Genomic DNA, 17,936 nt, shown 5'->3' with positions numbered 1-17,936 from the left:
AGCCGCCAATGTCATCTTGGTGTGCGAATTGGTCCTCCAAAATATTTGTACGTAGAAGAACTCATTTATATATATATATATATATATATTTATATAGATATCTTTTATTATAAAAATGCCTATTGGCATACGCACAGCGTCTTGTATTTAATGGATAAAATTACCTTTTTGTCCTTGAGGCTTGTGACACTACAACATATCGGGACTTTTGCCACGAGTTTTTTTTCCACGGCATAATATCGTGGGAAAAAATGGCCTTTTGCCATCAAAATTATTGGAGAGAATAAATAAAGGCATTTTCTCATGAGATTATCATGGTTGATAATATTTGATGGCAAAAGATTTTTTGTGACCACGTCTATAGTTTTTATGACCAATTTATTTTCTGGTTAATAAATATGGACAGTATATAAATCTTTAGTAAAAAAATAGTTATTGTGATGAGTTAGATTGTCTTTTACCATGAAATAAAGTCGTCCTAAAAAAACTATTTAATTTGTATACTCGGCAACGTAGCATATTTGTTTTAGTGATGAAAACATTAGTTGCAAATAAGTATTAGCGCCTTAAAAAGTCACGATTTCAAAATTAGACTTTTATTTTTCTTCCCTGTCCCGCTTTTTTCTTTCATTTTCGTAGTCTCTCTCTCTCCCTCACACTGTGCCCACTGTTGCCCCTGCCCACAGCCGCATTGTCGTCGCCTCCCCTGGCCGGTGAGTCTCTCTCTTACCGTTCGTCTCTCTCTCTCTCTCTCTCTCTAGCTCTTCTCTTCGTTCTCTCTCTCTCTCTCTCTCTCTCTCTCTCTCCCTTTGCAAGAGAAGTAGCTACTTTAGTTTCAATCGGCATCTTTAGGGTTTCCTCTGTGATTTGTAGGGAAAAAAAGAATCCTCATTCCAATCGGGATTTTTGAACGTAGCTGGGTATTATGCTCCATCCTACTGCAACCATATACCGATTTTTGAATAGTTGTTTGGGTTGTTGCAAACCTTGCTCCAAACCTTAAAAGCAACTCCATCTTCTTGTTTGGGTTGTTCGATTGTTTCTTCAACGATGTCCCAAATATCTTGACCCATCAAATAGGTTTTCACCCGTATACTCCAGTCCACATTATCTGAAACCTAAACTTTATACTTTTATTTTATTTCCTTTATAGATAGTTCATGCAATCTCTTCTCTGATCAATTTAAAATAAATTGAGTTTTATTTTGATTTGGGTTTGCTTTAATTGTTGTTGGAAGTGGTTATTTTTTACATAATTCAGTGAAGGAATTTGTGAGAGGTTGAATGTACCAAAAGTGAGGAACAGAGAACTTCTGGAAAATTTGAGTAAGTTTCCGAAACCTATGGACTCTCTTGCCAACGAGTTTTTCTTTATGGACTCACACCATGGGTCTCCTAATTCTAAGTTGTGGGTCCTTTTTCATTTATAACTTCATTATTGTACAAACTGTAATGGGCATAAGGGAAGCAATTTACCCTGTTTAACTGCAAATTTTGTGTTTAAAAAAGGGTTGCTGTAATATGTGATGTGGCATCCCATACTCTAAATGCTATTCCACTTAAAATTGTAAAACTTGTTTTTTTTTTTAAAAAAGGGTTGCTGTAATTTGTTTGTTTTTTAAAAATGATGGTTTTTGTAAAACTTGTGTATGAAAAAGGGTTACTGTAATGTGTAAAATACAAAAAACTGATTAAGGACTAGCTTCATTACATGTCAGTTTGCATCAATGATCCATGCATGTCCTTAAGGTAGAACTTAATCCTTATATCAAGTTGAACTGTTATAAGATAGTTTTGTATTTCAAGTGGGAAGGTCATCTTGCAAATGGTTAGTATTCTTTTTTCCTGATGCTTTGATAGATTTCTTTTTATAGGTTGTACATCACTGCTACACATAGGTATTAGCTATATTGCCAATATTACAAGTAATAATCACAATTTAGATAATTCATTTTGAACTAAGATTCTTTAATGCATATAGTTCCTGTTGTAATTCATTTTGTGGGGTTTATTTATATAGATTACATCATCATCATAATTGTGCTTGTCCTGATGGTTTTTTCTATTCTTGGCCTATGTAAATTATGAACATTGTATGTTTTGTGCCATTGGATTGCCTATATGATTCTTTTTTCTCTGCTCAATTTTTGCATGTAGGTGTTGCAGCTTTGATTGTGTTGATATCTCATGCAGATAATTTGAATGATGTAATATTTGGTAATGAGGGTGCTCTAAAAGGTCTTGATGAAGCTTCCCGTAACATCTAATATAATTACCAGTCCCTTGCTTGATATATACAGCACATGTAACTATATATGCATATGCAGGGTTGCACAGGGATGTTGTCGTTATACTCTGCTCTACATTATTACCATTAGATATTCGGAACCTAGAAAAGCATCTCACAGGCAATTTGTCTTTTAAAATTGTTACCTTTGTATAACTTCGGTTTTCTAGGAAACGTGTTGCCATTGAGCAGTCTTTTTAAAATCTTAACTTTTGTTTCTTTAATGTTGTTTCTAAAAGTATGCTGCTTGTGTACCTGGATTACATCCTTTTTTATTATCAATAAAGCTCAACTTACTTACAGAAAAAGAAAAGTTTACTTCAGCAACCAAATAGAGCATCATGGACCAGTTGTCTATGTTTAGTAGTAAGATATCCACTACTAAATGATGTTACATGAATAAAAAAGTTAGGGGTCCACCACACATGCCCAACCATTTCACCAAGTTGGCTAATGAACTGATGGTTTCAGCAACACACCACCTCATACTTATGATCTTGATTGTTGCCTTCTTTCTGGAACATACGCATTAGCAGTGAATTCTTTGCCAACATCTACCCATATATCTTTCTTGCAGATGATTGTGCGACAGCCTATCTTGTGGATGCGTATGTCTCCAGAGGAAAGTCTGAGTTGTTAGATGGAAAAGTCATGGTAAAATTATATCTTCTTTTTTCCTTGATTGTTTCATTGTGGATGTAGAGGTCCATTCATTCTAGTGTATTACAGGAAGAGTGCTGATATTTTTGAACTGTTTAGATTACATCATCAGGAAGGTCAGACGCCATTGCAAGGGCTCAGCCTTTTCTCTCTGGTAAAATATGTTCTTGGTACTCTAACATGGTTGTATTAGGACATCGTTTAATGAACCATTATTTTTCATTTAAGATATCAATATATCAACTGTTATTGTGATTTGTGTGTGGCAATGTGTGACAAGCTTTACATTTTTGAGAGTGAAGTTGGTGCTGGAAGGTGTGCTTTCTTCTTGGCTTGAAACCTTATTTACATATCGAAGACTGCTGTAAATTTTATTGGCTTGATTTCATGCTTTTCTTTTCCTGGTCATTGGGTAATTGATGTAATTGTTTTCGTGTATAAATGAAATTCATACTAATGTGCTATTTAGTTGATGAATAGCATTCCCTAAATGTTACCTTGTCATATTAGAGTTTGCTTTTTCCATTGCAGTAAAATTAACATGGTCAATGATCTGCTGAGGGCATTCATCTTGTTGCTTCTCTGGAGGCTATCTCTCTTGGTGTCAAAGCTGGTATCCATCCCTGGATTGTCTATGATATCATTTCTAATGCAGCAGGGAATTCATGGTGAGTGCTTCTATTCTCAATTTAATATTTTCTTTGATAAATGTTTTTATGTTCTGAAATTTAAGATTCCAGATTAGAGGCAAGCCTAAGAATGAGATGCTGTAAATTCTTGGGTTTTTAATTCTGCAGCTATATCATGGGGAGCTGGAAACATGTCTATGACAGTTGAGAATTGTTAACCATCAGGACAAGCACAATTTTGTGGGGTTTCTAAAACTTAAATGTATTGGGAATGGATAAGTTTGTAAAAACAAATGTGGTTTTTTCTAATATTTTCTTTTCAAATTATTATAAGTGTCAATTTTGATATCTAATGTTGGCATATATTTATTTAAGCCTATATTAGACTATTAGTTATGATTAGTTTTGGCTAAATCTCTCTTCTTCTTCTTTTCTGTTTTTTTTTTCTTAAAATATCTTAGCTTTTGCCATGAATGTAACTCGAGACAAATACTTTTAACCACTATATGCTTAGTAGCTAATACGTATTTGCCACCAAACTGTAGACTTTCATGAAAAATGAACATTAGCAATCATACGAGATGGTGGGAAAAGATGTAGTTTGACAACTATAATTCATTTTGTGATATAATTAGCACCATGAAGTCTATTACAAATATGTTTTTGGCACAACAAGATACATCACAAAAAACTTTATGTCACCATATTTTCTATGAATATTATCATGGGAATTATATTATTTTCGACCAAAAAGATTAGTGGGTAAATAAGTTTGAAAGACCATAAGGGCTTAAATCCAAACAGCTTTTGTCATGAACTAAACTAGTTTTTACCACAAATTGAAATCATGGAAAAAATGTATCTTTTCTCACAAAAAACAAATTTGGTGACAAAATAGTATTCGCCACTTATTATATGCCACCAACATCCCATGAAAAGTTTTGGTGGGAAAAATTTTTTTATCACTTAATCCTAGCTTTTTTCGACCACTCTCAACCTTGGAAAAAGCCCCAAAATGTTGTAGTGTGATGAGCAAAATTATCTTTTTGTCCTTGGGGTTTGTGTTTGATGGGTAAAATTATCTGTTTGCTCTTCAAGTTTTAAATATTTTTTGTTAGATGGGAAAAATTACCAATGTTTTCATTTAGATGATTAGTCTCTTGGTTTGTTTTAATCTTTTCCTTAGTGTTTATTTTGCCTTAATTAAATTACATAGTCTATTAAATAAATTTATATGTTTATCCCTCATATTTCTTTTGGACAAATTTTAGGTAAATTTGATCGATCATAACTTGGTAAGGATTGGTTTCTTGTTGAGATTTTTTTTTTTTTTTTTTTTTTTTTTTTTTTTTTTTTTTTTTTTTTTAATGAAGAACACCATATGATTTGAATTATTTAGAAATAAGACAATTCAATAATTTTTCTTAACATCTACAAAGAAAGGTGGTCCAATCATAAAAGTTAACATATTAAAGGAAGTTAAAACTAACGTTCTATTCACGTTCCCTTCTATTTTACATTCTCATTAGTTTAGTTCAAAACATTCCAACTTTCAAGATCATCTTCATAAATATAAAAAAAATATAGACCTAGATATGAGTCTTGCAGTGAAGAAAAACTATATATATATATATATATATATGAGTTATGAAGATCAATTTTATGAACAAAAGTTTTCAAAATCGTCTTCATATGTACAAATAATGCAAACTAGACATGAGCCTCGCGGTAAAGAAAAACTATAAATGAGTTGGGAAGATCAATTTCATGAAAAAAAATTTCATATCCTTAAAACAAATTAACTATCTTCTTAATAGTCGTTATCAAAGAAGACAAAAAACTATCTTCTTAATAGTCTAATCATGTGTGAAACACATAAATGCCCGCAACTAACAAATATTAAATTTTACAATAGGTATATATATATATATATATATATATATGCCTCTTGGGCTGGCCTGTTGGATTGAGTTAGGAGTTTTAAAAAGTGTTTAAATATTTTTAAAAATTTTTTAATAAAAAGTTTTTTAATAAAAACATTAAGTTATTTGGGTGTTATATATTAAAACATTTTTTATCTCCAAGTTAAAAAGATTGTTTGAGGAAAAGCATCATTTTGATTTTTTTTTTTCAAATGTGCTTTTCTGGATAATGCGGAACATAATTCGAATTTTAAAAAGATTGTCAATGGACGAAAATATCCATACAACTTTAAGATAATTATAGCTTTCAAACTTTTAAGGATATGATCATAATTTTTAAAAATTCAAATAATTGTCATTTCTACCTTAGAAATTATTATTTTTAATTTATTTTCAAACAAACGTAACATGTTTGAAAGTGTTTTAAACATATAGTTACCAAACAGTAAATAACTTTTTACTAGTAAAACTTATTAGTTAATTTATAAGTTATAAATCTTAAAGTTATAACTTATATTTCCCACCATAATCCCAAACATGCATTGAATATAATTTATTCAAAAATCACGTTCAATTCACTTATCTATCATTAGTTTGCTACTTTTGCCATTATCAGATTAATAATTATTTTTTAGAATTGATAAAACTCTCACACTTTATATTGTTTAGTTCATTATCATGTTAAAGAGTTATTATTTTTATTTGATAATTCTAGTCTTAATGATTAGTTCATTATTATGTTAATAATTTTTTTAGTTCTTAATTTTAATAACCAGTTTTAATTAATATGAATTTTAAAGATTATATTATATATGTAAAAAATACAGTAACACTTTCATATGAAGTTACGTGGTTGCCATGCCTAAGATGCATATTTCGTGCAAATATCATTGCACACCTACTCTTCCTTTTCCTGTCCCTCTCACTTTCCATCAATGGCGGAGAGCCATACGTAAGATTCTTGCTTTAAGTCACACTACCCCTATCTGTTTCTTTCACGACCGGTGTCTCTCTTTACTTGAGGAAAAAAAGTATCTTTTTCTTGCACTTTCTCGTGCAGATATCATAGGGAAACCATTTTTCCGCGTATCTATCCGGGCCTCACGGGTTTCACTTCTTCTCCCACTCTTTTACATTTATTTTTTCGAGTGTTTAGTTTAGACCAGGTTTTGATCAATTGGGTTTGTTTCTTCCGATAAAAGTTGAAACGAGTAACTGTAGAAATTTCATTGAGAAGTTTCTCTGCTAAGTAAACAAAAAAGTTAGCGGGACGAGGACAATGCACCAGAGGGGGGGAGAGATGGCGGCTCGGAACATGGAGAAGTTGGCTTCAATTGATGCTCAATTGAGGCTATTGGCACCGGGGAAGGTGTCTGAGGATGACAAGCTGGTGGAGTATGATGCTCTACTGTTGGACAGGTTTCTGGATATTCTTCAGGATTTGCATGGGGAGAATCTCAGAGAAACGGTAACTAGTTCTAATTTTCTTTTGGGCTGCTTACAGAATCGTTGATATTATTGTCTTCGTGATAATGGCTGTAATGTATATTTTATCATAATGTAGACATTTATTACATATCCATGTAAACTTTGGTGAAGTTTCCTTCTTTCTTAAACCTATTGTGGTCTTAGATTGATTAGTAGTTGGTTTCGAGGATACCCACTTCGAATTTATGCACTAAGTATGATATATGGTGTGGTACTTTCTTGAGTTTATGTTTTGATGGGAATAATTTTTGGCCCCCGTCCAAGAGAGGGATATTCGGTGTTCACTCTTTTCTGTAATGTCACCATTCCTATAACAACTTATTTAATTAGAAAAGTATTTGGCTCATTCAGAGCTGCATTGTTTGCTTTGTGGAGAGCCTCCGTAGAGAAATTTCCTACCATGAACCCCTAGTGGTTGGTGCAAGTGGTAAGGGCCTTGGTGTTGGTATATGTTCCCTCCAAGTCTAAGGTAATAAACAATCCTTTGGGGTCACACCCTCTCTTGAAAAGTCAGCAATTTAACCAGTTCCGTGTAGGAAAACTTCCAAAGGTGCGGTACACAATACCGGAGTTTACTTTGCAGGGGTGGGTCCAAAGGCCCCTGCCTTGGATTGGCTCCCCGATATAAAAAATAAAATAAAATAAAAATAAAAAAAAAAGTCGAGGTAAGAATCCTTGGGTGCAAACAGTTTATCGGGACCCTCGAACCAGGGTAATCTTCCCCTGAATTACTTGAGGTGCACTTGAGGAAAACTCCTTACGTTGAGCTTATGCACCCCGGGATTAGTTTAGACTTTGTTCCCAGAGGTGCCAAAAAAAAAAAAAAAAAATCTTACCATGGATAATGTAAGGAGAAGATATATTTTTTGATTTCTTGGTTTTGCATGTGTAAAGGAATTAGGAGTCTATTGATTATCCTTTACTACACAGCAAGATTACTAGTACTTTGTGGAGTGACTTTTTTAATTGGATTGGTTTGGCTTTGCTCCTGCCTAGAAGAGTAGTGGAGAATTTATTTGCTCATGGAGAGTGTTAGGTGCAACCTACAAATTACAAATAATTTGGAAGATGGTTTGTACTTACCTCATATGGTGTATTTGGAGGGAAATAATGTGTCTTCTCCTTACACTATTGTGAGGCAAGTATCATATGCAATAGAATTGGGGAGTCCATTGATTATCCTATACTACACTACGAGATTACTAGTGCTTTGTGGAGTGATTTTTTAATTGGATTGGTTTGGCTTTGGTCATGCCTAGAAGAATAGTGGAGATTTTTTTGCTCATGGAGAGGGTTAGGTGCAACCCAAAATTTAAATTAGTTTGAAAGATGAATGATAGAAATTTTGAGAACTGTGAACGAATTCTTACGGAGTTGAAAACATTATTTTTCAGTACTCTCTTCCATTGGAGAATTTATATAAACTTTAATGGGCTCAATTTTCATGATTTTCCTGTATCATTCCTCCTACTTGATAGGTCTCTTGTATACATCACGTGTTCTTAAGTAGTGCCTTTGCGCCTTCTAATGAAATTTTATTGCTTATCAAAAAAGTTTTCCAGAAGTATTTTCTTTTCTTTCCTTCATTCTGATAAACTATGTTTACAATTCTTTTTTTTTTTTTTGATAAATAAATAATTTTATTAATCAAAGAATGGCAACGCCTGAATTACAACTCTAATGCCCCCCACCTAAGTGGGTGCATTAGAGGCTAGAAAGTCCCGAAGGGCCATACCATTAAAATCAACAGCTATGGCCCAACTACAAAGAGTTCTAAAAAATAAAAGTTTAAGCTCCTCTATAGATCTTTCCTGGTCTTCAAACGTTTGTTCATTGCGCTCCCGCCACAAACTCCACACGATGCAAATCAGAATCATCTTCCACATAGCTTTAATCGGCCGCCTTCCTCTTATGCTTGGCCAACTAGCCAATGCTGCCTCAACCGTTCTTGGCATCACCCATACCATTGCCGAGCAAGCAAACACCTCGTTCCATAAAGTCCTTGCTACCCCACAATGTAACAGAAGGTGATCGACTGACTCTCCTTCACTTTTGCACATAAAACACCAGTCTGCAATGATAATCCTTCTTTTGCTTAGATTATCAGTGGTAAGAATCTTACCCAACACTGTTGTCCAGACGAAAAATGATGTTTACAATTCTTAGTTGTAACTTTTAACTTTTTTCCATTTGAGTGAGCTGTCTTTGATACCTTATTTGGTCTCTGGGGTAAGATAGAGAAGAAATGGAAATTTATAGAATAAAGTTTTTTAATGTATTGGTAACAATAAGATTTTTAGCATAGATGGGGCGGATTTTGTTTTGGCACGCCCAAATTTTAGTGTAGTTTAGGCTGTGATATTTCCAGTTGCAATACCTCTTCCCATCAGACACTGGATGCTAAATATTGTTCATACATTGTTGCAAAGATTAAAAAATATTTAAACCAAACACCTAGCAACCTTTATTAATAATCTCAATCAACAGACCATGTAACACACTTATAAATAGAAACTTTAACATTCAACTCAATTTTTAATTCGAGGAATATCATACTAACTTGGTCGTCATTCTGAGAATAGCATACTGATCATAAAGTTTCCATTGTGCTTCAAGTACTTATTTAAAAGTATTTTCTAGGTAAAGAGTCAAAGACTCATACTCTAGATTCTTCGCCTTATAGTGCTGTCTTCAATAGTATCTTGGGTAATTATAACCTAAAGAATACGGTAAAACTTATAAATATCTTTTATCTTGAGAAACACAATCCTGTTAAAACATTACATACATATAAAAATTGTTTTTTCGTTTGATCTCTTCAGTTGCCTACACACTGTGTGTTGACAATGACAAGGATCTTGCATGGTCGAGTGGAGGCGTGTCTAAGATATAGACATTACTCAACAAATGTTGATGCACTTAAATGAATCCTCAGTGTCCATACAGGATAACTGCCCCTACCTTTTAGTTTTGGTATCAGCTCCCATCATGTCATGTATTCATTTCAGTTTCTCTTGTTCTTTTCTTTCTTATAACTTCTCATAACGTGGTATATTCATTGCATCGACTTAGCAAGATCATAAAAACTTGAGTAAACTTTGTAACATAGTATATCATATAAGTTACATTAAAAAGAGAGAGGATCAATACTTTATAACACATACATAACTTGAAAAGTTTTTGAGAGAAGTCATATTATCAAAAAGTTGTATTAATAAGGGTGTATCATCATATCATCTTACCTCACTCCTTATCTTCAAGAATATAACAAACTTGACTTTACAAATTTACCAATCATATTTATAAATAGTTACCCCTCATTAACATATCCAACACTTAAAGGTATTTGTTTTATGCTTTAAGATTAGCTTCAGCATTGAATAATCACAGTATGCATGCAATCTAGCTTATCTCACATATATAATGTAATGTATATCAACTTGACTTTACAAATTTACCAATCATATTTGTAAATAGTTACCCCTCATTAACATATCCAACACTTAAAAGGTATTTGTTATATGCTTTAAGATTAGCTTCAGCATTGAATAATCACAGAATGCATGTAGTCTAGCTTATCTCACATATATAATATAATGTATATCTGTTTTAAGATATGCTTTATGCTCATGTCTAACCTTATTCAAAAGTAGCCTTCCTAAAGTCATCAGGCCTCTAAAATATGGTTTTAAGTCCCTAGTTTCAGTTTTGAAGCTTGCTGAAACTCTGTCTATTGATAGCCTTTTAAACTAGGTTGCATACGGTAGATTTAAATAGAAATTCTATCCTTCATTCATTTGATTTTGGGTTCTCTTTTTCTTGGCTTGTTGCAGTAGCCGCTAGTGGCTTTAAGCTTTAAACTCTGCTCAAATGCAATGTCGTAATACTGTCACCACGATCATAGTTAAAATATATAAAATGAGATGGAGTTTGTCAAATGCTCAACAAGTTGCCACATTAGCTTTACCCTTGGCCATGAACCTCTTTTGGATTTTCTATTTAACCAACTATTCCATTTTCTGATGAAAAGAGAAGAAAGGAACCAAAAAAAAAAAAAAATAGAAACCACGTCATTTTCTCCCAACTCATAAATTTTGGAAGCTCAAAGGTTTACCTGCTTATTTGTCTAAGCAGTAGTCATAAAAGCCTAGGAACAAGTAGTCTTCAATGTATTTGAGGAACATAAACTGGCTGGTTATTTATTTCATTTAAGCACAAACTATTTTTCTACCTGGTCAGAACTTTCTTCATGCAATATAGCTCTCTGCATCTTTTATGTAACTAGGTGTGTATGCTGTTTGTATACCTCCTGTGTACTTGGGTTATGCCTATTTGCAACTATTAATATATTGTTATCTTACTTATAAAAATATATATATAGTTCTCTGCATCCAGTAGCTTTCTTTACATTTAATTGCCAAGCATATATTGAATATTAGTTTGTATTGATATTTTTACCACATCAATCTTGAACTCTTAACTAACAAGTTTTGGAAGCTTCAAGGTCTAGAATCAATTTCTTTGTACCAGTCCCTTCCTTTTTCTTACCATCATCATCTTTGCTATGGGGCTGCTTTGACATCTTCTCTCTCTCTCTCTCTCTCTCTCTCTCTCTCTCTCTCTCTCTCTCTCTCTCTCTCTCTTCATTTTTTTTTTTAAATTACACACACACACACACTATTTTCACTACAAATTTCATTATTCACGCTCATTTGCATGGGTCTGCAACTAGTTTCTATAGCATAGGTGAATTGATTGAGAAACCTGCATTGGTGTCATAGAAGATTAGATGCCGTAATTTATACAAGTGTCCTAAAGATACTAGGTTTGAACCATTTACAAGAAAACTCATTGTATGCTTAGTCTCAAATTTTACTCTTAAGAAAACACCAACAGCCACCTTGGTATAGGACTGCAGTGTTGTAGAAAATTCTACAAGACCTAGAAATTCATCCCAAGTCTTCTAGGAAGCATGAAAAAAAGAAGATGCTTACTCATGGTTTGTGCTGCTGCCTTAACATTCATTCATTCATTGTGAAATCATGCAGGTCATAAACATTTTAATGAAAACCTAATCTAGTGCTGTTGGGAATATGCAAACAAATTATAAGAACTTTGTTTCTTACGAAATTGTTAAAGACCCAACCATTGATCCAAAAACCCTAGGACTGTTAGATACTAATTTGGCTAAACCTTTAACCCTCAACATTCCACCACACTTCCGAATGAGACGCCCATGGTGGCCCACTCTATCGACATTGACCTGGTGGTAGCTTTTTTGTCTTTTGACGGCTTTACTCATCTGTTGCCCAGATGACTAACACAAGAGGGGGGGTGAATTGAGTTGTATTAAAAAAAATAACAATTATAAATCAAATATATAATATAAAATATAAACAAAATATGAAATAACAATAAATATAAAGAGTAAGGGTAAGAGAGAAGCAAACTCAGTATGTTAACGAGGTTCGGCCCCACTGCCTACGTCCTCGCCTCAAGTTACCCCTTGAGGATTCCCAAATTCACTATTCAATCTCCTTTAGGTGGAGATAGAAACCTATTACACCTTTGAACAACACCGCTACAAAGGATCCGTGTAGAACACCCTCTACACTTGCAATCACCTTACAAGTGGTGATTCAACTATTCCCCGTATAGAATACTTTCTACACGTACAAGGGTTATACACACCCTTTTTCTGATACAAAAGCTGATAGTGGATAGGTTATCAGAAAACACTCCTCAATAAGTGAAATAAGAACAATACAGCACAAACTATATCTCTCAAAATGAATAAGGATTAAGGCTCAATGCTTAGAGAAGAGAGAATGAAAGCTTTGAATGAATGTTGTATGCTCTGGATGTTGTGAATGTGAAGCTCTCAAATGATCTATTTATAGGCATATGAGACTTCATATTCAAATTTAAAAAGATTCACATGTCAAAGACAACATCATTCACTTTTTCAAAAAATTCAAATCTAATCTTTTACTTTTGGCATATGACAAAATGAGCACACTTTCCTTTTCAAAAAATTCAAACCTAATCTTTTACTTTTTGTATATGACAAAATGAGCACACTTTACTTTTCAAATATTTCAAACAAAATCATCTACCTTTTGTATAAGTCTAAAAAAGCATCAATCACTTTTGAAAATATTCAAATAAAACATGCACATGTGAAAGATGACAATCAATCATCTTTAATATTTTCAAAGTTCAACCCTTTAATCAAGGCATGCACATGCAAAAGATGACAATCAATCATCAAATTTAATTTTCAAAAATATTCATGCACATGTAGAAAATGTATTTTAATGCTTTATGATAAAATATTAATTTTGAGCATTAATCCTAATTTCAAATTTTAAGAGATTTACAACATTACTCTATGACTTTAATGTGAACTTGTTTCCTTCTTGCTCATACTTGGTTCTTTGATGTGCTTGATTCCATTGTGTGAACAACTTGAACTTGAAACTCCTTTATTCTTTGAATTCATTTGTTATCATCAAAATCCATGTGTAGATTTATAATCATATGAAACTTGAAATCTTGAGTTCAACATCATCTATCAGTATTCAATGACTTAACACTATGCTCATACAAAGTACCAAGACATTTTAATCCAGCCTATATAGGTCGCCCCTCTATGACTTGAACCCGTGACTTGATCCTTGCTCTGATATCAATTGTTAAAGACCCAACCATTGATCCAAAAGCCCTAGGACTGTTGGATACTAATTTGATTAAACCTTTAACCCTTAGGATCATAATAGAATTCCACCTTTTTTTTCAAATCAATAAGATGCATCAATGCTAGTAAACAAGAAATCAGCCTATCCCTATCGCTGACAGATTATTTAAAAAGCCAAACAGCACTCTTGGAGCATAGTTTATCATCTTTCTGCTATGCTGAACCCTTGAAAATGATTCCACCAAATATCAACATTAGAGTGTAACAAGGCACTTACCTTATAGGATTCTTGACCAAAACCTATTGAAAACGCAACCAATGGCCGGTAGAGAATCTTGATGAAATTATACTGATTTGTGTGAAAGATTAATTCTTTCCCTTGAGTTAATGATAAAACCATTCAAGAAGGATAAAGAATTCATTAGAAAGGTTGTTTAAGAATTACAATTGAATCTTTGAGGAGAAACTTAAGAAAACTTGAAGAAAACTCACCTAAACCACCAAAGAGCGACCAAAAATAGAAGGTCTATGACTTTTATGATAATATTTGAGTTTGGAGAGCTGGAAGGGGTGGCAACAAGGGGTAATTATGGATGATTTGAAATAATTGGGTTAGGGTCTTGTTTATGAGTAAGGGAAAATGACATTTTGCACCCAAATGTTCTAGATGTGGAGAAAAAATTGAGACTTTAAGATGAAAGTTTGAGGTGAAATTTAGATGATTTTGTGAAAGTTATGGGCCACATTGAAGATATGTTAGGATAGTGAAATTTTTGGAGAAATATTTTGAAAAATTTTATTATTTAAATTAAAAACTATAAAAGAAGAAAGAATAGGGTGGCCCCATTGCCACGCCATGGGTGGCTTAGATGCCCGTTGTTGGCCACCCCATGAGTGGTCAGCAAGGAGCCATGTAATTAAAAGCACGCTTAAGTGCAAGTACCAATGCTAAAGAGATTCGCTTTTGGGGCTTTTTGTGCAAGCTTAAAGCATAGAAAAGCACATTTTTGTAATTTTTTTTTTAAATTGTAAAATATTATTTCACAACCCAAAAAATGATGTAACAAATATTCTTAAGTTTTTAGTTGATATTGAAGGTCACTTATGTTCCATGGTGCCATATGGTGTCATACGTGATGTAGATGCTTCTTTTTTATGGGTAAAAACAACTTTATTAATAGGAATGTAATAGGCAGTGCCACAATATATAGGGAGTATACAAAAGAAAATGCCAAGTACTTTCTAAGAACCCAAAAAAGAAAAAGGAAAATCATGAGCACTAGTTCCATTGAGTACAATGGCAGAAAACCAAAGAAATAAAGTGTGCTAAAAAATATTTCAAAGTTCATTGAAGGTGTTTCCCTATATTCAAGGCTACCGAAAATAGGGTTCTACTCCCTGTAGATTTCTCTTTTCTGTTTTTAATGATAAGATTTTGAACAAATTCAAATATCTCCAGCACAAGCTGGCAACGAATAAGAAGGAAAATCCTAAACTTGTTTCTTGGCTCTTTACCAAAGCTGGTAGCAGATAGGGGTGTTGGACTCCTTTAGGAGTTGGTTTCCTTAGAGATAGATTTGCAAATAACTCCTATAATTTCTTGGAAAATCTGGCAGCAAATTGAAAAAGGGGAGTCCTTAATTCTTTAATTTTTGTAGAAAAAGGGGTTGACAGATTTGATTAGTCAAGAGAAATCTTTAAATCCTGCAACAATTCCTAGCTTTTCTTGGATTTTTTTAATCATTTCTACTAATAGAACATAGATTAGGTGTTGTTTCTCCTTAATATTACACTTCTTCAAATCCATAAAATAATTTTATGAATATTAAAAGAAAAACACACAAAATCAAGAAAGTTTCCCATAGTGTTATTTAATGAAGTCATTGGTGTGACCAGTCTTCCAGGTTGGAATTAGGTTTCACATATGAAGTTTCTTCTAAAATGTTCTAGATGGATAGACTTAATGAAGGGATTACAAATTTGTGTGGGTAATCGTACGAGATTTTTTGATAATAATGGAGCAATTGATTAACTATTACCATATGTTATGAATTAGGTTCAAGATTGTTATGAGCTTTCAGCTGAGTACGAAGGGAAGCATAGTCCGCAAAAGTTGGAGGAGCTTGGGAATGTCCTAACGAGTTTGGATCCTGGGGACTCAATTGTTGTTGCTAAATCATTTTCTCACATGCTTAATTTGGCCAACTTGGCAGAAGAAGTTCAAATAGCTTACCGGAGGAGGATCAAGTTAAAGAAGGGAGATTTTGCTGATGAGAACTCTGCCACTACTGAATCAGACATTGAGGAGACTTTCAAGAGGCTTGTGGGGCAACTGAAGAAGTCCCCTGAAGAAGTTTTTGATGCTGTGAAGAACCAGACGGTAGATTTGGTTCTAACTGCACATCCCACTCAGTCTGTTCGAAGATCTTTGCTGCAAAAGCATGCAAGGTTCGTTTATCACTTACCTTGATAGTTAGTTGTCTTATGCTAGAAGAGCAATTGCATAAGTCTACATGGTAATGAACTTGTTGAGGATATGTATAATCTGTCTCCAGCACACCATTGTATTTTTGTATGCTACTTGCTTATGCATTCTAATAGTACACAAATTAGAGTTTGATGGGATCTTTTTTTTCAAGATTCTTGTTAGTGTTTTCCGTTAATATTTTCAGGATAAGGGATTGTTTGACTCAGTTGTATGCCAAGGACATTACTCCTGATGATAAGCAGGAACTTGACGAGGCTTTGCAAAGGGAGGTATGTGAATACCATTGATGGGAAATCTTTTCCTGATATCATGTATGTAAGTTTGTTAGATATATTTTCAATTGCATGTTCCTAATTGTCATATAATGAAACCCAAAAATTTTTCCTTGTAATTCTATAATTCTGTCAAAACGTTAGGGCAGAAAATTGTTTTGTTAAAAAAGAATTTCAAGGAGACGGTTTGGTAGCTTCACCTTCAAATCAGTTGGAACCTTGTTTTGTTCCATCTTACCTGCCTAGAAGCATTTTTCAATTACAAACCAACGAAATCAAACTGGCCCCGCTTCAATTTCCACTTCTTCTCGTACTTTTGTTGTGGTAATCATTGGAGCTAGAATATTGGGTTGATTCTTGCCTGTGAATTCCTAATTGGGTCAGATTTGTCTGTTGCCATGGTCAAGAAGGGCGTCCCTTCTTCCAGAAGTGCATCTCTTTACTGATTTTTTCCACCCTTTCTTTGAGGAAAAACCTATGGAGCTTCGCTTTCTCGTCATCCTCGCTAGCTCACAAAGGTATGGGATGGGTCCTCCTTAGTGATGATAGGGAGGGGAAGACAACTTTACTGGTAGCAGGTCTTTCATAGAGGTGTATTTAAGGAGGCGAAGCTGCATTTTCGTAAGCCCTCACCAAAGCAGGAGGCAGTGCAGGGCCCCTATGACAAACTTAGAGATCTTTGAGGAAAAAAATGTGTATCCCTTAGTGGAGAATTCCCATTTATATATACAGAATACAAGCTAATCTTCAGCCTTTAAAATCAGCCAAACTAACATATACAGATTTGCCATAAGATAGCCTACAACTAGTATATCCTAATTAAGGAAAGAATAAAAGATTTACAAATATAGAAGATAGTTGTCAAAGCTGTACAAGGTATAGAATCTGCTGGCTTTACATGGTCAGCAGATTCCTTTGACATCTCCCCTCAAATTGATGCTTGTAGTTTTCAAATTGATGCTGGTAAATCTACAAGCATTAATTTGCTAACAAGGAAATTATGGTGCTGACGTGTCATGGATTTGGTGAAGATATCCGCAATCTGTAGATTAGTGGAGATATGTGCGAGGGTGATAACATGGTGGTCATAGGCCTCCTGATGGAGTGGCAATCAACCTCTATGTGCTTAGTTTATTCGTGGTAGATAGGGTTGGCAACAATTTGGATGGCACTAGTGTTGTCAGCATGTAGTGGAGTAGGTTGAACTTGAACTTGGGAGAAACCAAGTTCTGTGAGGAGATCGTGCAGCCAAATGATCTCGGAGCATGCAGCAAACATCGCTTGGTACTCTGCTTCAATTGATGATTTGGAGACATAGTTTTGCTTCATGCACTTCCAAGAGATAAGTGCATTACCAAGAAACATACACCATTCGGTAGTAGATTTCCTTGTGTCTGGGCAGCCGGCCCAGTCAGCGTCACTGTAGGCTTGTAGCTGGAGTGAAGAACTAGTAGGGAAAAATAAGCTACGACTAGGTGTGCCAAGGATGTATT

At 34.0% G+C, this 17,936-nt stretch overlaps 1 protein-coding gene and 1 long non-coding RNA gene across 2 annotated transcripts in view; both read left to right on the top strand.

Annotated features, from left to right (window-relative positions):
• Positions 1-2,674: 2,674 nt before the first annotated feature.
• On the top strand, positions 2,675-3,803 carry LOC122302334. The gene is made up of 3 exons (XR_006240440.1): positions 2,675-2,941; positions 3,047-3,262; positions 3,479-3,803. It is a non-coding gene; the product is annotated as an uncharacterized LOC122302334 (long non-coding RNA).
• Positions 3,804-6,560: 2,757 nt separating this feature from the next.
• Positions 6,561-17,936, top strand: part of LOC122304106 (phosphoenolpyruvate carboxylase 2-like) — a 38,193-nt gene continuing 26,817 nt past the window's right edge. Inside the window, exons 1-3 of the mRNA XM_043116152.1 lie at positions 6,561-6,966; positions 15,740-16,131; positions 16,356-16,440. Of these exons, the coding sequence (XP_042972086.1) occupies positions 6,778-6,966; positions 15,740-16,131; positions 16,356-16,440 (666 nt within the window). The 5' untranslated portion in view covers positions 6,561-6,777. The remainder of the gene's footprint in view (positions 6,967-15,739; positions 16,132-16,355; positions 16,441-17,936) is intronic.

The sequence above is a fragment of the Carya illinoinensis genome, chromosome 3, assembly GCF_018687715.1.
Source record: "Carya illinoinensis cultivar Pawnee chromosome 3, C.illinoinensisPawnee_v1, whole genome shotgun sequence".
Taxonomy (NCBI): domain Eukaryota; kingdom Viridiplantae; phylum Streptophyta; class Magnoliopsida; order Fagales; family Juglandaceae; genus Carya; species Carya illinoinensis.
Note: the sequence above shows the minus strand (reverse complement) of the source record. Positions and strands in the feature narration are given on the sequence as shown.